A 24102-nucleotide genomic window follows, 5' to 3' on the forward strand; every position below is an offset into this window, starting at 1 on the left:
AATGGTTTATTAAATTGTAGTGTTGTTTTCCAGTGATAGACACTATTAATATCTCTAACTAAGCCAATAAGCCTTCTAATGTTTCATGGTTGTAACAAAGGATGGTCTCTGTTATTTACATTTAGTTAATGTTATCCTGCTTCTCTTATAGGGCACCTATCCCCTACAGAATCTGATGGCGATATGTTGGGATACGATCTGTATAGCAGTGCATTGGCAGATATACTCAGTGAACCTACCATGCAGCCACCCATCTGTGTTGGGCTGTATGCACAGTGGGGAAGTGGCAAATCATTTCTGCTGAAAAAATTGGAAGGTAACATTAATTGAAAACGTATTTGCATGGGTTATATGATGCATGTGAACATCTTGCAACCAAATATTTTCTTTTCATATGTTTATGTAGGAGCTTAAACGTAGACAAACGAGTAGAACAAGTGAAATTAGTTCTGACACATTTAAAAGTATTTTATTTTTAAACTTATTTTTGTATCTACTAATTGGAATGCTATTGTATTGTAGTACTTCATACTACTGACAATGCTGCAAAGTTCTCCCAATGTGAATTTAATTCCTGAGCTCCCTGTGAGAGAGCATTATTGATGGTTTATTGGATGCTGTTTAGTCTATATGGGGGATTTTGGATGAAGTGTGTTCGGTTTAAAGTTGTGCTTCAAACATGGTGCAGTGAATGTCGCTCTGCAAAACCATCAGGTGCTGAGTATGAGAATAGACATAGTTGGTCATACATACCATTTTTAAGAGTGATCAGTATCCTAAAGTTGAGATACTCCTAGCATATTTAGCAGTTGAGCCCACCATGGTATATGCTAGAGTTTACCCAAGAGATTACCATTTCCATGGACAGCACACTCGTGGACTGGGGTGGGACACCTCCGCCACATGACGATTTAGGGTAACTGCATGCTGGATCAACAGGGTTGACAAATCAACCACCTGGAATTTACAGCAATCCAATGGGCACTAGAGCATTTTACTACCTAATGCAGGGGAAAACAACCCTCAGAAAGTCAGACTGTAAACTGCCATGAATTATATACAGAAACAAGGTGGGACCCTTTTAACACAACTCCCAGCACTAGCTCAGAAAATTTGACATTGAACCCTTCTCACTTGCAGTCAGTTGTTAACAAAACCTCTGCTTAAAGGGGACAAAAACTTTGCGGAGTTGTTAAGCAGCACACATCAACACGTCTTCAAATGGGAGATGAATCCCCAAGTAATATTGCACAGCCATGGTCTATGTGCTTGCCACCACCGAAAATGCCAAAACTTAACCCAGATACCTACATCCACAGTCCATATGCACTGCACCATGAACCACTTCCGATACATGAACCACTTCTGATACATAGTGAGGAACATGAGGCAAACCTCAATGACCCTCATTCCAGTCTCATCTTGAGCAAGACAGCCGTGGTATTTCATGCTTCTAGAGATGTCAATTTATCCGTAAAGCTGCCACTGAGACCATACCTTTTGGCATTTCATCAAGGGCAGTTCAGACATCCAAACATTAAGGAGATTAATCTAGCCAACTCCGGTCTTAGAGTTGGATTACCTTAAACTTCCAGGTGAGTGGATGCTAATCCTACTTGAGGTGCGCTTACCCACCACACAGAAGATTTGTCCGTTTCTGCTTGGGAAAACCACTTGGGCGCAATTAAAGTATCCTTTCAGGATATCTTGCTGTATCCTCTAAATGCAGGATAAGCATACACTTTTGTTTGTCTTCATTTAGCTGCAGTAGCGGCTTACAAACAAAACAATGAACAGTTGTCTCTGTTGAGAGTTCCTACTATTAAAATCTTCTTGAAGAGCTTCAAAAGAGTCATTCCGCCAAGAACATCCACAGCCTCGAACCTTAATGTCATTTTAACAAGACTTTCAGGGCCTCCATGTGAGCTGCTGCTCTTTTGTGAAATGCAGTTCTTGCCTTGGAAGTTGATATTTTTTGTGCCAATCACCTTACCGGAAGAGTTAGTAAGTTGCAGTGAAAAAAAAACGTTTTCCAAGTGCACAAGCATGGGGATACAAACAAACCCACATTTTCTCTCAAAGGTGGTTTGCCCCTTTCAATAAAGCAGACACTAGAGTTTCCAACACCCAGAGTCAGTAGCAGAAAGGACATTTCATACACAAACTTCACTTCACAAGCTAATTATTGTTTTATATTGATAGGACAACATCCATGAGCAAAACTAAGCAACTATTGCTCTTGCAATGCCTCACATGGGAAACCCCATTTCTAAAGGTGGTAAGATGGGCTTAGCCAGACAGATTGCTCGGTGTATTCAAACGCACCCTGCATGTAGTGCCTAGGGCACTTTCCACTCATAATAAGAGAACCACTATGCCCTTCTTGGGTGACATTACAGTAGCAGACAACACAAAAATGTTTAGTAGGAATTACTTTGTTGATTCTCAAGCCTGTCAATAGGCTTTAGTTGGCCAGTTTGTCTTAAGAACCTTGTTTTAAGCGTCTTCAACATCTGCTCGCTAGCCACTGCTTAGAGGAGGCACCGCTTTATAGTTTATGCAGAGCATGTGTATTTAAAGTAACACACCCTACAAACAGAAAATGATGCTTACCCTGTAACCATATGTTTGTAGTTGTCTGCTTTTTCTCTAGCTTGAATGTTTGAGAATTGCAAGAAACAAAGTGAACAGCACCTAGAGGCAGTTTTAGGAACATATATAGGGCATTATGTGTCATCAAATCATCACATGCCCTCTATGACACTTTCAGCCCTCAAGCTATAAAAGTTTTTCCAGTACTGCTTCTGAGGTATATCCTGAGATTCAGGCTGTGATTCAGTCATTTCCTCGGCTCAGGTGCCTCTCGTGCCTCTCAAAAACCATTAAGCTGGCAATTGTTGCATCACTATGCAAAAAAAGCATACTGTTGACCATCCATACCCCTCTAACTCCCTGTTGCTGAACACCCATGCATGTATGGAACTTGTGAATCTCTTATGCTAAATAGACTCACTGTCTCACCTCAATCAACCTCTTTATCCCTTTTCAATCGGGCTTCTTAGCACTTTGCTCAAGAGAAATCATTGACATGCCCAGTTTTATCAATGTTTCACAAGAGAATTTGCTTGTCCTTGTACTCCATGAATCTCTGCTGTTTTTAACAGAGTTTACCACCCCACAGTGCTGCCTGATGTATCATTGTTTGTCGTGGCAGTAATGGACTCACTCTTGACTGATTTACTTTCTGCTGTCAAGTTTTCATTTTACACTGCCTTCCTTAGTGACCTCATCTCCCTGTTTGGATTCTCCTATGCCCTCCTTGTACATGATTTCTAAATGTTAATATTTCAGACATTCTTTCCTTCCCCACCTCCATTGTTATACCTGTGTTAAAGCCATTGGTTACTAGAAGGCTCTCTTCTATCATACCAGCCTCATCTAAAACAGAAATCATTATTTCCCAATATGTGCATCACCCAACATCATTGATAACCCTTGATCTTATTCCCATCTGACACTCTGACCCTGTCCCCTATGACTGAAAACTCCATGTTATCTTCATCTACAACGCGTGCCTAGAGTGTGCCTTTACTTTTCCTTTTGCCCAGTCAAAACTTAAATCTGTTTAGCGTAATAAAGAATAATTACACTATTGATCTTCTTGTTTACTCTTTTTACCTCTGGATAATGCACACCTAGCTACCAAACCTCCAGGTTTTTACCTTCAGATAATGCCCATCTAGCTACCAAACTATACCCTTTACCCTTTCAGGCACAAACTATCCATTTCCTTCCATCACCTAGTTGGCCGCCTGTCTATGGTCAACTTAGATGTTTTGATCCTAGCCCACAAAGCAGTTGGAACACCTCTCCATCTGCCTCTCCTGAAGCCTTGTATCCAGTGTCCCCAAAGGACGCCTATCTTGTGTCAGTCTTCACTTCCTGCTGTCCCAGTGTCGTGTTGTTCTGTTTCTGATCTTTCAAGCTACTGGAACTCCTTCATTTAAGCTCACAGAGATGACTTTCAAGCTACCTCATCCATTCACTTAAGGCTGACCTCTACGTGTGCCTACAACTAGATCTTGAAAATTACGTATCTTTCGTTCCCTATAATGCTGGGCCCCAATTACGCTGACATCCATTTTCACTGTGCCACTATAACTTTCTCCTGGAGAACCACATAATGCACATATCCGTCACTATAAATATTGTCTTGCTTCCATCTAGCTTCCTCAGCACCTACCATCATACCAACAGCTGTGTGTAAGCACCTAAATTGATTGTAACCTAATGTACAATTGTTACCAGTGATAACGTTTTTGTGTGGAAATACTATTGCTCCTCTGTCAAAAATATTTAAAAATTACATCAGATGGAGATTTCTAGCCGCTGATTCCTTAACCTTTAATTATCACCAGGTGTCATACTGGATCTATAAACTCTGTTGTGTAAGCTAAGACTTTGGTGTAAGTCTACAAGGTGTGCTTTCCCACCTACAGGTGACACATTTGTGAACTTGGTTCAATGCACCAGCGATGGATGTGAAAGACCGGTTACTGTAGCCCCGCAGAATACTATTCAATATGAAATTCAAATAGAAATAGAGGTGTTGCCTTTAGGTTGCTAACAATCCCTATGAAGGGATCAGGGGCACCGTGGTAACAGTACAAAACCTTGTTTCGTTATTCACTGAATCACACACACTGTACTAAGAAGATTGAGCACTTTTAAGTAAAAAGTATTTTTGATGCATGAATCTTATCTCAATGCACATGCTGTGCATTATTTTTCCATGAAGTGGTTGGGTCCGGAACTCTCCTCTTGTATCTTAGTCCTTCCTTTGTTTCCTTTTTTTGTTTTTGTTGGGCGTTGACCACCATTTGGTGCCTAGTCTAACCTTTCCTGATGTCAGACGTCCCTCCCTGGAAGCCTACACGCTTGATTGCCATCTTCAGATTTGGGTCTGGAAGCATTGTTGAAGGCTCTCCAATCACTGAAAGAAGAGGATTATCTGAAAGAAACACGTTAGTTAGATTCCTCACCTTAGAATATCCCCAGGCGTCAGGCTGGATCTGGAAAGATTTTTCATCGGCAATAATCTTGCGCGTCGCTAGGCGTCTGCGGCTCCGATCCCCGTCGCTGGCGTCGTGCGCCGGAATGACGTCGTCGGAGTATTTAGACGCCGCCCTCGCGCGCTGACGCCAGTTCTTCTTTTTTCTGCGCCAGACAGCGCCGATCCGGGAAGAGCATACCCTTTTAGTCATTTTTTGACTAAACTTTTTGACTCTTTTGGTCTATTCTGTCGACTCGACTCTGGTGCCGGTAGGATGCCTGGTTTCAAACCCTGTGACTCCTGTAACCGACTGATGTCGGTTACGGACCACCACCGCCGGTGCCTCTACTGCCTTGGGGCCGACCACGATTCCGAGTTGTGCCTCGACTGCCGGGCCCTGACTTCGAAGGCTAGGCGGGAGCGGTCCCGCAAGCTACTTGAGTTCCGGCAGTCGGCTCCGCGCCGTTCACGGTCCCGGTCGAGGAGGAGGTCGTGGGACCGGTCGCGGAGATGCAGTCACCACCATCACTCATCTGGTTCCAAGTCTTCGGGTAAGTCGAAGCATAGTAAGAAGTCCAAGAGGCGACATCGCTCTTCGGGCTCCCCTCGCCGGTCGCGCGACTCGGCTGAGGGTTCGGGTGGTGCCACCCGTGCGGCTCCGTTGGAGCCGCTGGAGTCGCGTCCGTCCCTATACCCGCCGGTTCCTGGGACCGTCGCGACTCCGGCAGCGGTCAGTGCCTTCCACTCGGCCATGAGGGGCCTGGTTCCGCCGTCGATGCCCGCCGGCGTGCCTTCGAGCCCCGTGGGCTCGACTGGGAGGCCTAGCGAGCCGGTGGCTCTGGCCCCGGCGCCGACTTCGGTCCCGACGCCACAGGTCCCCGCGGATGACGCCGTTCCCTGGTTCAGTCCCGGTCCGGGCCCGGTGTCGGAGCGGCGCCGCATCAGACGCCGATGGGTGGCAATTTCATCTTCCGCCCTGCTCCGATCATTCCACCTGTCTACCAGGAATCGGATGACGGTGACGACTGGGAGGGGTCTGAGGACCCTCTGGCCCGGCAGGGCCAGTTATCACAGGACTGGGCAGATGAGCTGGGGGATGCCAGTGGTCTTGATACCTCCCCTGACTCTGGCTTCATCTCTCCTCCGACCGTGGCTTCGGAGGAAGGTGCTGCCTTTTCTGTGGTGCTGCGCAAGGCGGCCGAAGCCCTTGGGCTAGAGCTGCCTGCTGTGGCTGTGAGGACTAACCTCCTCACCGAGGTGCTCCAACCGTCAGCAAGCTCCTCGGAGCCTCTGCTGCAGTTTAATGAAGCACTACTGGACGTTCTGAAGGGCACCTGGTCCAAGACCTCCACACTACCTCCTGTGGACCGGAACGTAGCCCGGCGCCACCGCCCTGCACCGGGTGACCTGTTTTCTGTCCCTGCCCCCCACGCCCGAGAGCCTGGTTATCCAGGCCTTGACTTCCCAGACCTCCTTCCCGTCCGCTCCCCCTTATCGGGAATCCAAGAGACTTGAGCAGTTTGGTAAGAAGCTGTTCTCTTCCCTTAGTTTGGGACTGCGGTCTGTTAACATCGCTTGTCTCTTGGACCGTTACTCCCACTCCCTGTGGGATACGGTGGAGGACGTGCTGCCCTAGTGTCCGGACGAGGCCCGGACACGGCTCGCCCAGGCTCTTGCAGAGGAGCGGGATGCAGCGCAGCACGCTATCAGATATGGACTGGACACTACGGACTCGCTGGGTAGGGGGATGTCGACCACATTGGCGCTCCGCTGCCACTCCTGGCTGCGGTCCACGAGTTTTTCAGGGGATTTCCAGAGGACCCTCATGGACATGCCCTTCGATGGCAGTCGCCTTTTTGGCGACAAGGCGGATAGTGCGCTGGAGCGCTTTAAGGACTCCCGGGCTACGGCCAAGTCCTTGGGCCTCTCGGCCCGCGCCCGCGCCTGCAAACTTCCGCTTTTCGACCCTTTCGTGGCCAAGGAAGGGGTGCCCCCTCACGTCTGCCTAGCCACAGGCCGCAGAACCAACCTCCACGCGGTCATGGACGTGGATTCCGCCGCGGCGGTACAGGGGGACAGCGTGCCGGTCAGTCCACATCTACCCCGGCAGCATCCGCCTCAAAGCCCTCCTAGTCCGTGCTTTCAGGCCCATTCCACGCCAGTGGGAGGCAGAGTTCGCCATCACCTGCTCCACTGGCGTTCCATCACATCGGACAGGTGGGTGCTGCAAATTGTCCGAAGGGGCTACTCCCTCCCCTTCGAGGCGACCCCTCCAGCCATGCCACTGCAGTACCACCGCATGTCGGGGGATCACTTGAAGCTTCTACAGGAGGAAGTTATGGCCCTCTTGGCCTTGGGGGCCATCGAGTGCGTTTGTGGTCCAGAAGTAGGTCGTGGTTGTTATTCCCACTAATTTCTGGCTCCTAAGAAGGGCAAAGGGGGCCTACGCCCTATCTTGGACCTCCGGAGCATCAACGCCTTCCTCCGCAAGGAGAAGTTCAAGATGCTCACCTTAGCTCAGGTTCTGGCTGCCCTAGACCCTGGAGACTGGACGGTAGCATTGGACTTGCAGGACGCCCTTTTCCACATCCACGTCCTGCCGGCCCACCGGCGTTACCTGCGGTTCACGGTGGGCCAGGAGCATTTTCAGTTTACCGTGCTCCCCTTCGGCCTCACCAGTGCCCCTCGGGAGTTCACGAAAGTGATGGCGGTGGTCGCAGCTCATCTGCGCAGATTGGGAGTTCCAGTCTTCCTCTATCTTGACGACTGGTTGTTGAAGGCGGGCTCGCCCCAGGCAATCGTCTCCCACCTCCAGACTACGGCCGACCTCCTGCATTCGCTGGGGTTCTCCATCAATGTGCCGAAGTCGCATCTGAGTCCCTCCCAGAAACTCCTCTTCATCGGAGCGGTTCTGGACTCGGCGCAGTTCCGGGCTTATCCTCCGGAACAGCGGGTCTGGGATATTCAGGCTCTGATTCCCATCTTTCGGCCTCTATCCCGGATTTCGGTCAGGTTGGTGCTGCGGCTTCTGGGTCTGATGGCCTCCTGCATCCTGATGGTGCATCATGCCAGATGGCGAATGCGGGCTCTGCAGTGGGACCTGAAGTTTCAGTGGGCCCAGCATCAAAGCAACCTGTCCGACCACGTCCAGATCTCGGAGGGCACTGCAAGACAGTTGCAGTGGTGGTTCACGGACCGCGATTGGGTCAGCTGCAGATCCCTCTCCCTACCCCAACCGGAGCACGTAGTGGTGACGGATGCGTCCCTACTGGGATGGGGGAGCCACATGGGAGAGGCGGAAATCAGAGGCCTCTGTTCTCCGGCGGAGTCCTGGCTCCATATCAACCTTCTGGAGCTGAGGGCGATCCGACTTGCACTGAAGGCATTCCTTCTCTCTGTCCGGGGAAGTGTGGTGCAGGTGTTCACGGACAACACCACCGCCATGTGGTATTGCAACAAACACGGTGGGGTGGGGTCGTGGGGTCGTGGACTCTTTGTCAGGAGGCTCTGCGCCTCTGGACATGGCTGGAACATCAGGGCATCACCCTGGTGGTTCAACATCTGGCGGGCTCTCTGAACGCCAGAGCAGACGAACTCAGCCGCCGGTGCGTGATGGATCACGAATGGCGTCTAAACTCGGACGTGGCGCAAGGCCTCTTTCGGCAGTGGGGAGAGCCTTGGTTAGAACTATTCGCCACCGAAGAGAAAAGCGCAATGTCAGCAGTTCTGTGCGTTGGAGTTTCCAAGGCGGCACTCGCTCGGAGTCGCTTTTCGTCGCGAGTGGAGTTGCGGTCTGTTGTACGCCTTTCCGCCTATACCACTTCTGCCCAGAGTGCTGAAGAAGATCAGGCGCGACCGGACCCAAGTCATCTTAGTGGCTCCTGATTGGGCACGAAGGTACTGGTATCCCGATCTACTCAGTCTGTCGATCGCTCCCCCGATACGACTGCCTCTTCAGGAGGACCATCTGTCGCAGCAGCAGGGGATGGTCCTCCACCCGAACCTGTCCAGTCTCCACCTCCATGCGTGGAGATTGAGCGGCGACAGTTGATGCCATTTGACTTGCCTCCTGAAGTCTGTGATGTGATTCTGGCAGCCAGGCGTCCCTCCACAAAATCGGTATACGCCTACAGGTGCAACAAATTTGTGGCATGGTGCACAGCAAAGGCTGTGGATCCCCTTTCCGCCCCTCTTTCTGAGGTTCTCCTCTTTCTTCTTTCTTTGGCCCAGCAGGGCTCTGCTCTGGGCACTCTTAAAGGTTATTTTTCGGCTATCTCTGCTTTTCTACGGCTTCCTGATCAGCCTTCTCTTTTCAAATCCCCTGTTGTTTCTCGTTTCTTCAAAGGCATTACTCACATGTTTCCTCCTGTCCCTTTCGTAATGCCTCAGTGGGATTTGAATCTGATATTGACGTATCTGATGTGCGCTCCGTTTGAGCCACTTCATAATTGTCCTCTTCGTCTGTTGACGCTTAAGACTGCCTTCCTGGTTGCCATCACCTCTGCTAGGAGGGTGAGTGAGCTCCAGGCTCTTTCCTCTTTCTTCTAAGCCTCCTTTCCTTTCTGTCCATCCGGACAAAGTTGTTCTCAGGACTCGTCCTTCCTTTCTTCCTAAGGTGGTGACTGCCTTTCACATCGGACAGTCTGTCACGCTGCCCACCTTCTTTCCGCCTCCGCATCCCTCGAAAGAGGAAGAGAGGCTCCACCGTCGGGACCCAAAACGGGCACTGTCCTTCTATCTGGACCGCACCAAGCAGTTCTGGGTAGACGACCAACTCTTCGTCGGCTACGTGGGCGCTAAGAAGGGGCGGGCGGTGCACAAGCGCCCCATCTCTCAGTGGGTCGTTTTGTGTATCAAGGCCTGTTACTCCTTAGCTAAAAAGGAACCTCCTGTAGGGCTGAAGGCCCATTCCACTCGGGCCACAGCGGCGACCAATGCCCTGGGCCGGGGAGTCCCCTTGCAGGACATCTGTCAGGCAGCAACGTCGGCCTCGCTGCACACGTTTGCCAAACACTATTGCCTGGACAGCCAAGTCCGGAGAGACGGCTTCTTTGGCTATTCTGTTCTCCAGGACTTTCTGGTGTGATCTTGGTTCGCAGACCCACCACCGGGGTTGGTATTGCTAGGGTATCTATTCTAAGGTGAGGAATCTAACTAACGTGTTTCTTTTAGATGAACAAGTTACTTACCTTCGGTAACAATATATCTGTAAGAAACATTAGTTAGTTAGATTCCTCACCGACCCACCCATCCTTCCCGTTCTTCAAACCGATATCTAGGGTTGAGGTCATCCCTTTCAGGACCCTAGAATTTTTTGGCACCAGTGTCGGTCTCTTGCATGGCACTGCGTTCCTGGCGCGGAAAGCTTTGTACAAGAACTGACGTCAGCGTGCGAGTGCGGCGTCTAAGTACTCCGACGTCATTCCGGCGCACAACGCCGGTGACTGACGCGGAGCCGCAGACGACGCCTAGCGAAGCGCAAGGGTATTGCTGACACAAAATCTTTCCGGATCCAGCCTGACGCCTGGGGATATTCTAAGGTGAGGAATCTAACTAATGTTTCTTACAGATATATTGTTACCGAAGGTAAGTAACTTGTTCATCACGAAGATTCGCAGAAGAAAAAAACGAAGTTCTGGACAGAAACTGTTGATACTTGAAACTGATTTGTGAAGAATTCTAGGCGGTTTCCACAGAGAAGTTAGTGTGAGATTACACATCGAAAGAAGACCACAGAATGCACGGGCAGTGGGACCCCTACTTCGAGTGATGTGGAGAACACACCTTTTCGATTCTGCCAGGAGTATCTGATAGAGACTTCTAGCTGCAGATTCCTGACCTTTGAATTTCCAAGGCATCAGGCTGGATCCGGAAACTTCTGCTGAGCAATACCCGTTGCATGCTTCAACGGGTGGCTCCATTTGGCTCTGCATGACGTCGTTAGTGTCGGTTATGATGTTGCGGTGCCTATATTGGCGCCACCCAGGCGCGCGGATGTCAGTTCTTTTCTTCCTGCGCCAGTTAAGCGCCGATCCGAGAAGAGCTAGCCTTCTGCCGCTTTTTGGCAATTCTTTTCCTCTACGTTTTGTCGACTTCTGTATTTTTGGAGGCTTCCTGTGCAAGGGATGTCTTTCAGTAAGACAGGATTGAAGTCGTGCGGGCCTGTCCCGCATGATGTTGGTCACCGATCTCCACCTCGTATGTCTATGGTGTCTTGAGACAGATGAACAAGTTACTTACCTTCGGTAACGCATTATCTGGTAGAGACTCTATCCAGCTGCAGATTCCTTACAGCCCACCCATGCAGACTGATGTTGTAGAGCCAGGCTCACTCCCCTGTTCAGGGTCTTCGTTTTGCACACGACTACATCAGTTACTTCGTGGCTCTACGCTTTTGGCCTCGCCTTGGTGGCGCTTATATAGGCATCGTGATGTCGTAACCGATGCTAATTACGCCGACTAAGTCACATTGAGCCCAATGGAGCTGCCCGACGGCACGCTCAAGGGGTATTGCTCAGCAAAAGTTTCCGGATCCAGCCTGACTCCTGGGAAATTCAAAGGTAAGGAATCTGCAGCTAGATAAGTCTGTACCAGATAATGCGTTACCGAAGATAAGTAACTTGTTCGTCATCACAAGTTTGCCCGGAGTGACAATCATCAGGTGTGCAACCTTTGCCTACCAAGAGACCACAGCACCGACTACTGTGATGCCTGTGCGGAATTCAAACAGAAGACCTTAGGAGCAAGGGAGAAACAAAGCCAAGCATACTACGCCATGCCGGGGTATAAGTATGCTCCGTTGTTGAATAACCTGGGGTTGTTGAGCGAGGAGGAGGGCTTCATCACTGAAGGAGAAGGCTCAGACGTTGAAAAGGAGGTCATTGACGTTGAACGTGAACACTGAAAACATAAGAATAAACGGCCACAGGTAACGTCCAAAAAGCAGAGTGCAGGCGAGTCTTGAACAAACTCTAGAACACCAAAAGCTGCCTCAGTGCCGAAATTCTCGCCGACCGAAGGCAAGCAGAAGTCTAAAGCGCCTCTTGGGTCCCACACCAAGGATACTGCAGGTGGAAAGATGACTGAAGTCAAGAGAAGGCAAAGGAAGGGTCGAGAGAAATACCAGAGGCCTTGATGTCGAAAAAGATTGACAACCACACTCTACGACGAAGAGCGCGCGATTGAGATCGAACAGAAGAAACCGTGTCTCGAAGCCGAAATGGCCGAGAGTTCCTTCGAAACCTTTGATGGAGCAAGCACAAGGACAATAATTTGGAAGAATTAGAACCTCCAATGACCTCATAGCCACAGGAAGAAGACGATCAGGAGCTCTTCTGTGAGGGAGAGGACCCAGAATCACAGGACCTGTTTCCGGATACTGAAGGGTGTGAATGTCTTGAAATACAATGTCAGGACCTCGAGACATATTACCTAGAGGAGCGAATAGACACACATCCGTCAAGGTGTAGAGTTGGAAATGGGGAAGTCCGAACCATATTTTTTTATTAGAGACATTGCTACCCACACAGAGTAAGAGCCATTACCTGCCCATGCTCTCAACCATACTGGACCAGGGGAGAGAGGTTTTGAAGGAACCTGCAGGTTTGTGACACCTAGAGCTGAAATGTAGTACAAACACTCCTTGAACGACCTGCCATATATTAGTGGTAATGTGCCAGTGGACTCCTTCATCGTAGCCACTGCAAGGAAGAGGGCAAACGTGGCTACGGCCTTCAAACCACCTTTGGATAGGGAGGGTAAGAGAATGAATATGGTGGGGAATAAGTTTGTAGAGGATTAATGACATAATGGTACATAGCTAACATTAATGCCCTGCTCAACAGATATGCTTATCAATACTGAGAGGAAATGGCAGAGCTGATCAAACATCTACCAGAGCAATATCAAAGGAGAGTGGCATCCCTTGCAGAAGAAGGGAAGAATATCACCAACACCTGTTTGAAATCTGTGTTAGATGCTGCAGAAATGGCAAGCTGACAAATGATGGCAGGGACAACTCTAAAAAGGCATGCCTGGCTACGAGTGTTGGAATTCAAAAGTGTTATTCAAGCAAATACCATTAACACCCCTTTCAGCAGGGATGAACGTTTTGGCAGCTCAGTGGCTCATAGCCTGCAGCATCTGAAGAAAGATAACAATACTGCAAAATAGATGGGAGCCCCACAGTTCAGGGTGCAGCAAAGACGAGGATGTACACGTTCCAGTAGACTGCTGGGTAAGGGGACTTTAAAAGTGCTACCACACACCAGAGCTTTCAAAGTGCAAGCCAGGCACAGACACTGACACAGCAGTGGAAATACCCTGCACCAAAGATACAAGTGTTTTGCAGGTCGGCGAAAGGCAGATAGCAGCCACTGAAAGGGGAGGCTACACCAGCAAGCAAGTATTTAGAAAACCAACATCCCCAACCACACACAACACCTGTGTGGGGGAGAGTAGGAGGCTTCTTTCAGGGGTGGAGTAAGGTCTGTTAAGACAAGTGGTTGCTTAACATCATCCAGCATGGTTATTGTATAAAAGTGCTCAAAAACCCACTTGGACCAAGACCATAAGAGAGCATCCACACAAGAGAAAAAAATACCTGTCTACGATGAGATGGCGAACGAATTGCTGAAAAAAAAGGCAATTTAGAGTGCCCAGGACAGAGATCAACTAGAGAAACTACTCAACCTATTTTTTTGATACCAAAACCTAACAGGTCCCGTCATCCCATTCTAGACCTCTGTTTTTTAAACAAATTCATAGACACCAAAGTTCAAGATGACAACTCTGCAAGAGGTCATTCTGCAGCTTCATCAAGAGGACTACATTTTGACCATAGACCTGAAGGGAGAATATCTATATATCCCAGTGAACCACAAGTGCAAAAAATTCCTGTGCTTAGTAGACGGAACACACTATCAATTAAGGGTGCTACCATTAAGAATAAAATCAGCATCAATGGTGTTTATGCAATGCCTAGTGGCACATGCGGCACACCTGGGAAGACAAGGGATACACATGTAGCCTTACCTAGATAACTGGGTAGTAAAGGCAAACTCACTACACAAATGCAGGAAAAACATAAACAATTAACACTCCACAAACTTGGATTTTCTATAAACAAGAAAACATTGCCACCCACACCAGAACAAAAGAAGCTCTTCCTGGGAGTAAGAATCAATACAAAAGAGGCAAAAGCGTACCTTGTGAAAAGAGAATACCCTCAATAGTACAAGGAACTCGCCAATACCGGAAGCGTCAGTCTCTGACAGTGAGGACTGTAGGGAAGATGCTGAGAAAGATGTCTTCCTGCTTACCCCTAATCCATATGCACGGTTACACAGAATACAAATACAGAAATGGGTCCTGAGTCAGTGGTCACAAGCCACAGGGAGTTGGGAACATCTAATGGTTGTCCCACAAAGGGTGCAGGTGACAATAGCATGGTGGAACAGGACGAATATGACAACAGAAAGCACATTCATGTCGCCAACTCCATCCGTGACCATTACTAGAGACACCTGGCCTTGCATATGGAATGTGGAACTCTTATGGAGAAACTCAAGATCAAAAGGGATTTGGAGACCCGAAGAGACAGTGCAACACATAAACGTGCTAGAGCTGAAAACAGTGTTCCTAGCCTTAAAAGCCTTTCAGAAGCAACTTTGGGTAAAAGCGGTACAATTTCAAACGGACAACACAACAACTATGTTTTACGTCAGAAAACAAGGAGGTACAAGATTCATTGCTCTCACAAGACTAGCACAAGAGATCTGAAGATGGGCCATCCAGAAATAAATGAAGATTACGGCAATACATCTAGTAGGAATAGACAATGTGGCGGTGAACAAGCTGAGCAGACAGGCATCCACCTCGCACAAGTGACAACTGAATCAGACAGTAATCGAAAAGGTATTCAGAAGATGGGGGGAACCAGCAGTAGACCATTTTGCTACACCAAAGAACACAAAATGCCAAATCTCTGCGTCCAGACATCCACACCGACACTCTACAGAATGCACTGTTGATAGACTCGTCAGGGAGATTAGCTTACATTTTCCCCCCAATCCCACTATCACCATCACTAATCAACAAATGCAGGCAGTCAGAGATGAATTTAATACTCATTGCTCCACAGCGCACAAGACAGACCTGGCCCTCAGACCTAATTGAGTTGGCACACAACAATGTACAGAGATTACTAGCGATACAAGATCTACTTTCCATGCAGGGAGGAAAGATTCTCTACGAAGAACCAAGCACACTGACTCTAGCAGCATGGCGCCTGAAGACATAGAGTTCAGACAATTAGGACTTCCAGAAGGAACAATTACGGTGCTCAGAGAAGCAAGAAGGCCGATAGAAAGGAAATGCTACACGGCCAAGTGGGAGAGATAAGGTGATGCCAGAGATCTGGCCTCTTTCAGGACAGGACAGGACAAGAAACACCGCAGTTATTTGATACCTTGTGCATGTGCTAGACAGCAAACTAGGCTATACATCTTTAAAGGTGCATCTGGCAGAAGTAGTGGCCTACACAATGAGATACATAGGAAGAAGTTTCTTCACTACACCACTGAGCAAAAAGATTTTTGGAAGGGCCAAAAAATAGCCCCACCAAGGAGTACACCAACACCTACTTTAAACCTAAATGTAGTGCTGACCCAACTTATGAAAGAACCCTTTGAACCACTTCACAATGCCGCCTTAAAATTTGTCGCCGTCAAAACATCTTTTCTAATTACAACAACATCTCTCCGTAGGGTAAGTAAGTTGCAAGCATTCTCCATTCAAGAACCATACATGCAAATACACTAGGGCAGGATTGTTATAACGACCAGCCCACATTTCCTACCAAAGGTCTTGTCCCAGTTTCATATAAACCAGACAATACAAATCACAAGCTTCTTCTAGGAATGAAAGACGCAGGCAGAGAAAGCAATACATACACTAGATGCGCGACGGGTGGTTATGTATTATATGCAGGGCCACTGGAATGATGCAGTTGTAAGGTTTTGGCTATTTTCACATCATTTTAGATTTGGCGCATTTGCCACATAATCCATCATTCACTGCTTAACCTGCAGATTTTAACAAAAAAATTGTTTCTAGCGCAAACGGTTCAAAAGTTACTAAAAATGTAGTGACACGTGTTGCCGTGCAGTGGAAGGTCCTTTGCTAAGGTTGACCAGTCCCCTTTCTGTAGCTTGTGTGTGTGTTTGGGTGTTAAACTGGTGCTAGTGAGTTGCAATCAGGACCATAGAGTGTTAACAAGTTTACAAATGAGAATATAATGAATAAATACTATCCCAAAAGATGCTGCATAATGCCACATAATTTGCCTTTCCTTGCTGCATAATTTACCCAACTCTGCTGTATATTTGGCCCTCTCCTGCCACATAATTCCAGTGGCCCTGATTATATGGAGAAGATAAAACCAATCAGGAAAGGAAAACAGCTCTCTTTATCATTCTCAGACAATAACAAAGGTAAACCGGCTTTTAAGAAAATCATTTCAAGGTGGATTACTCAAACAATCCGAATGTGCCACAGGGCAGCTGGCATACAACTGCCAGCTAGACCAAGAGCTCATTCAGCACCTAAGAAAAGAGCTACATTAGCCTTCCTAGCAAATGTTCTTAAATGACGTGTATGGCAGTCACTTGGTCGTCAATACACACGTTGAGAAAGCACTACTGCATCGATGTACAGATGAACGGGGAGGCTCAAGTGGGACAGACGGTACTAAAACATTTATTTACAAGCTCAACCTCATCTCCAACCCAGCCTCCACAGTGAAGAAAATTCCCTCAAAATCAATGCACAGCATGTGAATTCAGAAAGAATTCATGCTACAAAACTAAATGGTTACTTACCTGTAGAAGTAGTTTTGCAGCTTGAATATTTTTCTGGATTCACATGCAACTTACCCGCCTCCCCAGGAAATGAGATCTCCGGAGAGGTATTGCTTGGGTATCTAATCTAAGGCAAGGATTCTGTGGCTATAAGTCTCAATTAGATGAACAAGTTACTTACATTTGGTAACACCTTATCTTATAGAGACTCTATCAAGTTATTCCTTTGTAGGATTTGTAGAGCGCATGGCAACCCAGAGGCATCCCAGCGCTAAGAAAGAGAGGGAACACGGCAAGCCGAAGATCTGGGGAAGATCAGTCTTCTAAAAGATCGAAGCTAAAAGAGCCAGGTTTTAATGGCTTTGCAAAAGCGCAGCTCATTGTCCATACACCTAATGGCCAAGCGGAGAGAATTCGAAAGCTTGGTAACATTGAACTGAAAAGAGTGTCCTCCTTTCCTTTAGTTGCAGGAACCATAACTAGATGCAGGTTGGAAGAGCGTAGAGTCCTATTAGTGCCATAATGAGTAACAAGCTGTTGAAATACGACCGAGCCTTATTCATGGAGGCCTCAATGGGCAATGCAGAGCAACTTAAATTCAATTCTGTGAGCAATGTGGAGCCAGTGTATATTCCTCAACCTCTGCCGGGCCCATTGGGACCCGGGAATACCCCAAAACACATGTGCAGCTACATTTTGTACACTTGACATTTCTGAATGGCGTCTTTGAAGAACCCAGATAGAAAGAGTTACCGTAGTCAAGGCGAGAAATAATTAATGCCTGGACCACCACGGGCCTCGAGGTCTGGGGAGCAATGACAGGATCTTATGCAGCATCCGCAAAAGGCCCAAGCAACTGGCTAATATCTTGGTGGCCTGGGCTACCATCATCCGAGTATCAGTAATGACTTCTGATGGCCATCAGATCTAGGACCCGTACCCACTCCCTCCAACCATGCCAGAAACCTCTGAATTATTAATGACAACAAGTTCACCATGAAATCGCAGATTAATGCGGTCTCCTCTGCCTGCTTCCTCACTGTGTGCAGGCTATGTAAGATTTTCAAGTGGCAACCCCTACACACGAGACGCACAGTAACACAATTCCTCAGCACCAGCCAACTAGACTACGGCACTGCCCTCTATGTAGGAATCACCGCACACCTCCTACAGAGACTTCTGACCATGCAGAACTCAACAGCCAAACTCATCTTCGGCCTTCCCCCAACTAACCCACAACACAACCCATCTCAGAAAATTCCACTGGCTCAATTCAAGCTCCCGACCCATCCTCACAAGGCTCTAGGCAACGAAGGACCTGCCTACATTAACCACCGCCTGAACTTGCACCAAATGTTGAGAAGACTACATTCCGCCTCCCTTTCACTTACTCATACTCCCTGCATCTATCGAAGCAGAAGTGGAGGATGCTCCTTCTCCCACTTCCTAGCAAAAACCAGGAACAGCCTCACCACACACACGTCCGGACCATCACCTCACTTCTGGACGTCACCTCACTTCTGGAATTCCGAATGACCCTCAAGACCTGGCTGTTTGAATAAGCCTCCGGTGCTGCATGCGCCTGGATACCCTATCGGGTGATTAGTCGCGCTTTATAAACTGTGATTGATTGATTGATAAATCCACATCCAAGACTTTTTATAGTTGACTTATTAGCCGGGAGGGACCCAGGTGGGTAAGCAAGCCCAGGTCGTATTGGGCTGAAGGCCTAGTCCCCAGAATCATTAGATCTGTTTTATATCCATTGAGCTTGAGCCGCGATTGATTCATCCAGATGGCTAACTGATTTCAGCAAAAACCGAGGTTAACTGAGGGTGTGTCAGAACCAGACGTAAATGAGAACACCAGCTGAGTGTCATCTGCATAGGTGATTATTGACATCCCAAAAGGATCTACAAGGTCCACTAATGGTTGCAGGCAGATGTTAATCTGAGGCCGAGTGAGGACCCCTGCAGGACCCCGCAGGAGACAGGCAAGATGTTATATGTACAGCCGTTGTCAAAAACCTGAAATGTACGCCCATTTCGAAAGGAACCTACCCAGTCAACTCTTTCCCTGTGACACCTGCCTGCAGCGGTAGAGAATTCCCTGTCTCCACTGTATGCCATACTTCTCTGAAAGCCGACAGAGTAATCACCGTTGGAGAATTGGCTTTTGGCCCGCCTGCCCAATTATAGGATGGGCGTATATAAAGCTGTTTTTCACTATCCCTCACCGCCAGGCAAACCCTGGCAGTAAGGGACAAAAACAAGTGCAAACATCCGGGCCCAACACCCGATGCAATCTATGCTTAGTGTGTGGATCTGCAGCTCTACATGCCAAGAACAGATGCACACTGGTAAGTAGCATTTTCCTTTCCATTGCTGGTGACAAGAAATGCCCAAATTATGCATTTGCGCATTTATGCTCCATTTAAATGACAAAAGGGCGAAATGCTATGTTGAAACATTTTAGAGAACATTTGCACATGCTTTCCGTTTAACACCATACATTTGAAGTCCAAGTGTAAACATAAAAAAACAAAGCAGAACTAGATCCACTCTGACTCCAAGAAGGCGTGAGGGCATCAAGATGCAAGTAGCAATCCCTCAAGGTCAGTGGCCATGGAACTGATTCCTCAGTTGGTGCGGACACACCCAGAGTTTCCCAGCTGTCATGGACTCTGCAGCAGATTGAGGCCTTGACAAAGGTCATGCCGATGTGCTTTCGGGCCCCATGCAAACATAGGGCCTCCATGCCAGTGATGCAACAGACAACCTAATCTCTTTGGGACTGCAAAACCGTTAGACAGTTTGAAGTCATAGACAGCACAACTGGTTCTTTCAGGCTCAGTGCGCTCTATAATTGCTGATGCCAGTGCAAAGGGATTGACCAAATCCATATGCAAAGTTTTACCAAAGAGCACTGCAAGGGTATTCAAGTTCTGCTTATTTTATTGAATCAGAGGGACAAGCGAAAAATGCCAGTTAACTATACCTGGTGAATTTCGTTTTTTTAATAATTTCACTTTACCCTTTGTATTTTTCAGTAAATATATTTATAATCTTTTTTTTGTATTATAATGCATGTTTTCTGTTTTTTTTCTAGATGAAATGAAAACCTTTGCTGGACAGCAGATCGAGCCTCTCTTTCAGTTCTCATGGCTAATAGTGTTTCTTACTCTCTCGCTGTGTGGAAGCGTGGGCCTATTGTTGTCCTTCACTGTGGATCCAAAACTTGGGATTGCTGTGTCGCTTAGCCTGTTGGCTCTCATGTACATCTTCTTTAGTAAGTCTGTTTAGTACTTTGTTAAATTTCAGTAGGTTACGATATAACCAAGTGGATTTTCTTTTTCTCTACATTTAAAGTCATTGTTCTATCCTTGCTGATTTTGTACATATACATTTTCTTTATTTATGGAAAAATCATGTTTTCCCTACATCTATTATGTATGCGTTTTTACTTATGATTAATCCTATCTATAGAAGCCTTATCTTGACAAGAGCAAGGAACACTTGAGAGAAAAGAAAGATTTAACCATTATTTGGATTAATGAGAAAAGTGTTTCTATAACAAGTTTATTTGCGTGAAGAATAATGTTCACTTTTAGAAAAAAAGTCCAAATGTGGAGTTGGAAAAATAACTTGTTAAAAAGTTTTTGTTGCTTTGGTTAACGAAAAAGAAGCAAGAAGATGACTAAGCAAAATTAAGAGTTTGCTCCCTAAACAATGGGTCTTATAAAATTCTGGTGTAGAATAAACATTTTAGCTAGTCTAGGGTTAAAATGTCTCATGACCGTTTTGGCTTTAGACTAGAAACAAGTTGTTGAGACCCCAAACAAATAGTGATCTGAACCTGAATGGAATGGAATTCCAAAAGAGTATTAATTACTTGTGTATATTTATGTTACAAACATTTTGAGTAACTGTGCTTCAAAATCCAGGAAATTGCTATGTTTTTGCATATTATGTTATGTAACGTTTTTTTCTGTGCAAAGTTAACATTGTTTTACTTTACAGCTAAGATACGATAATAATGCAAAGAGCAGCCATAAAAGCACAGTAAAAACATTGAGACATCATTAAAACATTATCACATCCTCAAGCACTCACACAATTCATAGGCAGTGATAAGCAAACACTTAATAAAAATATAAAATAAAAACACAGAATAATGAAAACCCTTTAGACAGATAGCCATGATTAATTTCCTATAAGGTTAAAGTTCTAAAGCCTTTGCAAACCCATCAAGCAAATGCCCCTAAGTTAGCATCTAAAAAAGTGACCAAGTGGGACTAGGGGGTTCTTGAAATTAGAATGTCATCTGTTTTCTTTTGGTGATAGCACTCTTTAGAAAGGAGCACATGCTGCTACAGAGAGTGGAGAGGTTTACCTGTTCCAAATATGACCAGGCATCGGCACATCTTCCAATACCACATTCTCTTATTAGGGGAACTAAAAACCTCTTCGAACAAAGAATCTAATACTTGCAAAAGAAGATAAAGTGGAGCAGACTCTGAGGCGACGACTCGCTACATGGTCAGATTATCACCTTACCACCATCAAATAGCTCCAAGGGGAAACCCTGGTGCCATCTCTCATAGCCAAGCCTGAATCAGGTTAAACGGACTCTATCCCACGTATCGGCTACCCATGCCAAATACGGCTCAATTTTATGGCAAGTTTGGAGATTGATATACTCCGTAATAGAGAACTTTGAGGACTCATTTTCCTCTTTGAGCTGATGTTTCCTAGTCTTAAACGCATTCTTAACCCAGACTAGGTCAGACTTTGACATGACAGAGGGGCTCGAGAAGAATTCTGATCTCCCCAGATTAGACATTTCTTTCTTAATATATTGCAACCAAAGTATTTCCAAGCCTCTGCCACATGCAAGATAGTCAAGGATCTCTTCCCGGTTGAAGCCTGTGTGTGGATTTGCCCAGACTGCACACAATAGTGCCAGAGGAGCCTGTGTAATGCTCTCTTCTACATGCCCATCCCGAAGCTCTTAATGTACAAAATAAGTTACACAAGCCCGGGAGACTCCCAAAAGGTGCCACAGGACCCTGTTCTCTTCTGTTTGTAGGGCAATGGTATTTGAGTAACCGAAAATGCTTGCCCCATAAGTAAGAATGGGGAGGCATTTACTCTGAAGATCTCCAACAGTGGGACCATAAGCTGTCTACCAATACATGAGGCTAGATTATAATTATATTCAGTCTCACTAGGAAACCTTTGGGAAGCTTTGAGCTTACAGGATCCCCAGTTTTCCCTGGCATCAAAGACTGCAATAATACGAGAAGTCCTGAGTAGAGGCAACGGGATGGCCATGAAAGTATACACTCTCCATCTTCAGTAATTTAGGGCCAAAGACCATACAATACGTTTTAGAGTGATTGGTAGCAAAGCCTAGAGACCCCATAAAACTAACAAAATCCTGGAACAGGATGTTAAGGCTCTTAAAAGTTCAGCCAAGTAAAACAGCATTATTCGCATAGAGTAGTGCTGGAACGTTTTTCTTGTCAACTTGGGGGACATCTGTAATGCAAGCAAAAAAGGGCAGTGCCAAGGCTATCAATATACAGCCCTGTTGTACGCCCTCCCCTAGCATAATGCTAGAAGTGCAGGGCCAAACCTGACAGATGCCGAAAGGTCATAGTGCAAAGCCCGCAGAAACTGAACAGGCCCTACAAAACCTTGGAGTCTCATGGATAATCTAGCGATCCCAGAAGAGGCTTTGCATAAACCTTCCGTGGTAAGTAGGTTTGTTAAGGGCTTGTGATCAGAGTGAAGAACAAACTTTTTCACCCAAATGAACTTCCGGAAAGGTTCCATGACCCATACACAAGCTAAAGTCTCCCGCTCAAGCGCGGAGTACTTCTCCTCCGTTGGGGACAAAGAGTGTGAAGCAAAGGCCACAACTACTTCTTTACTGTGCTCTGCCACTTGTGAAATCACACCACCCAAACCTGTACCACTTGCATCAGTGGTGACAAAGGTATCCGCACTTGGGTCAAAACCTTGTAACGTGGGAGCATTTGCAATAGCAATCTTAATTTCCCTAAAGGCATTCTGACAAGCATCGCTCCTCAGAAAAGCAGTTTTGTTCTTCATCAATTGATGCACTTCATATGTTTTCTGAGAAAAATTTACACATTTAGAATACAATTCGGCCAAACCCAGGAAAGACCTGAGTTCGTCTTTGCATTTGGGTGCAGGAGCGTTGACAATGGCATCAACACGTTTTGTTTTAGGTTGATGCTGCTGTCACAAATTTCATGCCCCAAATAAGTGACAGATTTTTCAGCAAACGTACACTTGCTACCCTCAGCTGCCAATCCATTTTCCCTCAGAATCATGAGAACTTGCCTGAGAGTAGCATTATGGTGAGTTTTGTTCTTTCCCATAATTAAGATGTCATCCTGAAAGAAGACAACTTCAGGAATATGACTGAACAATTTTGACATTAACCTTTGAAATACTGCCGCGGCAGATGCCAAACCGAACGGCATACATTTAAACCTATAGCATCCAAAAGGTGTGCAAAACGTAGTGAAATGTCTACTCTTGGTATCTAAAACCACTTGGCATGCTGAGTCAAAAACAGCATCTCATCAATTCTGGGCAGGGGAAATTGATCTACAAGGATGTTGTTGTTTAGATACCTTAAGTCAACACATAAACGGGCCTTACCATTGGACTTGCGGGCAGCGACCAACGGAGAAATCTACTCTGATGCTTCCACTGGTTCGATAACATTTGCTTTCAATATTTTTTCCTGCTCAGCTTTGACCTCAACCCTAACAATGAAGGGAATATTATGTGCTTTGTGTTCTTTTGGAACAGCTCCTTCCTTCAATCTTATTTGATGAGTAAACCCCTTCAGTTTACCCATATTACCTGCAAATACTGTGGGAAACTCTTGTAGTACCCATTTCTTGGTATCCTCACTTTTGAACAAAATAAGTACTTGCTCCTTGCTGTTGGGATCAATGATGATGTTTAAACCTTTTTTCTGGTCTTTTCATCCTAATACCGATGGCCCCTCTTTGGCAATGTACAATTTACCAGCAAAATGTCTTTTCTTGAAACGGAAAACCAGAACTCTGAAGCCTAAGAGATCAATGTTCTCTGCTGTGTAACTATCAGTAGAAATATCATTGGGTTCTAGACAACTTGCCAATATTGC

The 24102-nt window shown here is 46.5% G+C and overlaps 1 protein-coding gene across 7 annotated transcripts in view; it reads left to right on the top strand.

Annotated features, from left to right (window-relative positions):
* The window catches only part of KIDINS220 (kinase D interacting substrate 220), a 1251292-nt gene that overhangs the window by 439976 nt on the left and 787214 nt on the right, over positions 1-24102 (top strand). For all 7 annotated transcript variants that reach the window (XM_085610740.1, XM_085610741.1, XM_085610744.1 and 4 more), the window contains exons 13-14: positions 152-316; positions 20020-20199. In XM_085610740.1, coding sequence (XP_085466866.1) covers positions 152-316; positions 20020-20199 — 345 coding nt within the window. The remainder of the gene's footprint in view (positions 1-151; positions 317-20019; positions 20200-24102) is intronic.

This window comes from Triturus cristatus, chromosome 6 (assembly GCF_964204655.1).
Source record: "Triturus cristatus chromosome 6, aTriCri1.1, whole genome shotgun sequence".
In the NCBI taxonomy this organism is placed as follows: Eukaryota; Metazoa; Chordata; class Amphibia; order Caudata; family Salamandridae; genus Triturus; species Triturus cristatus.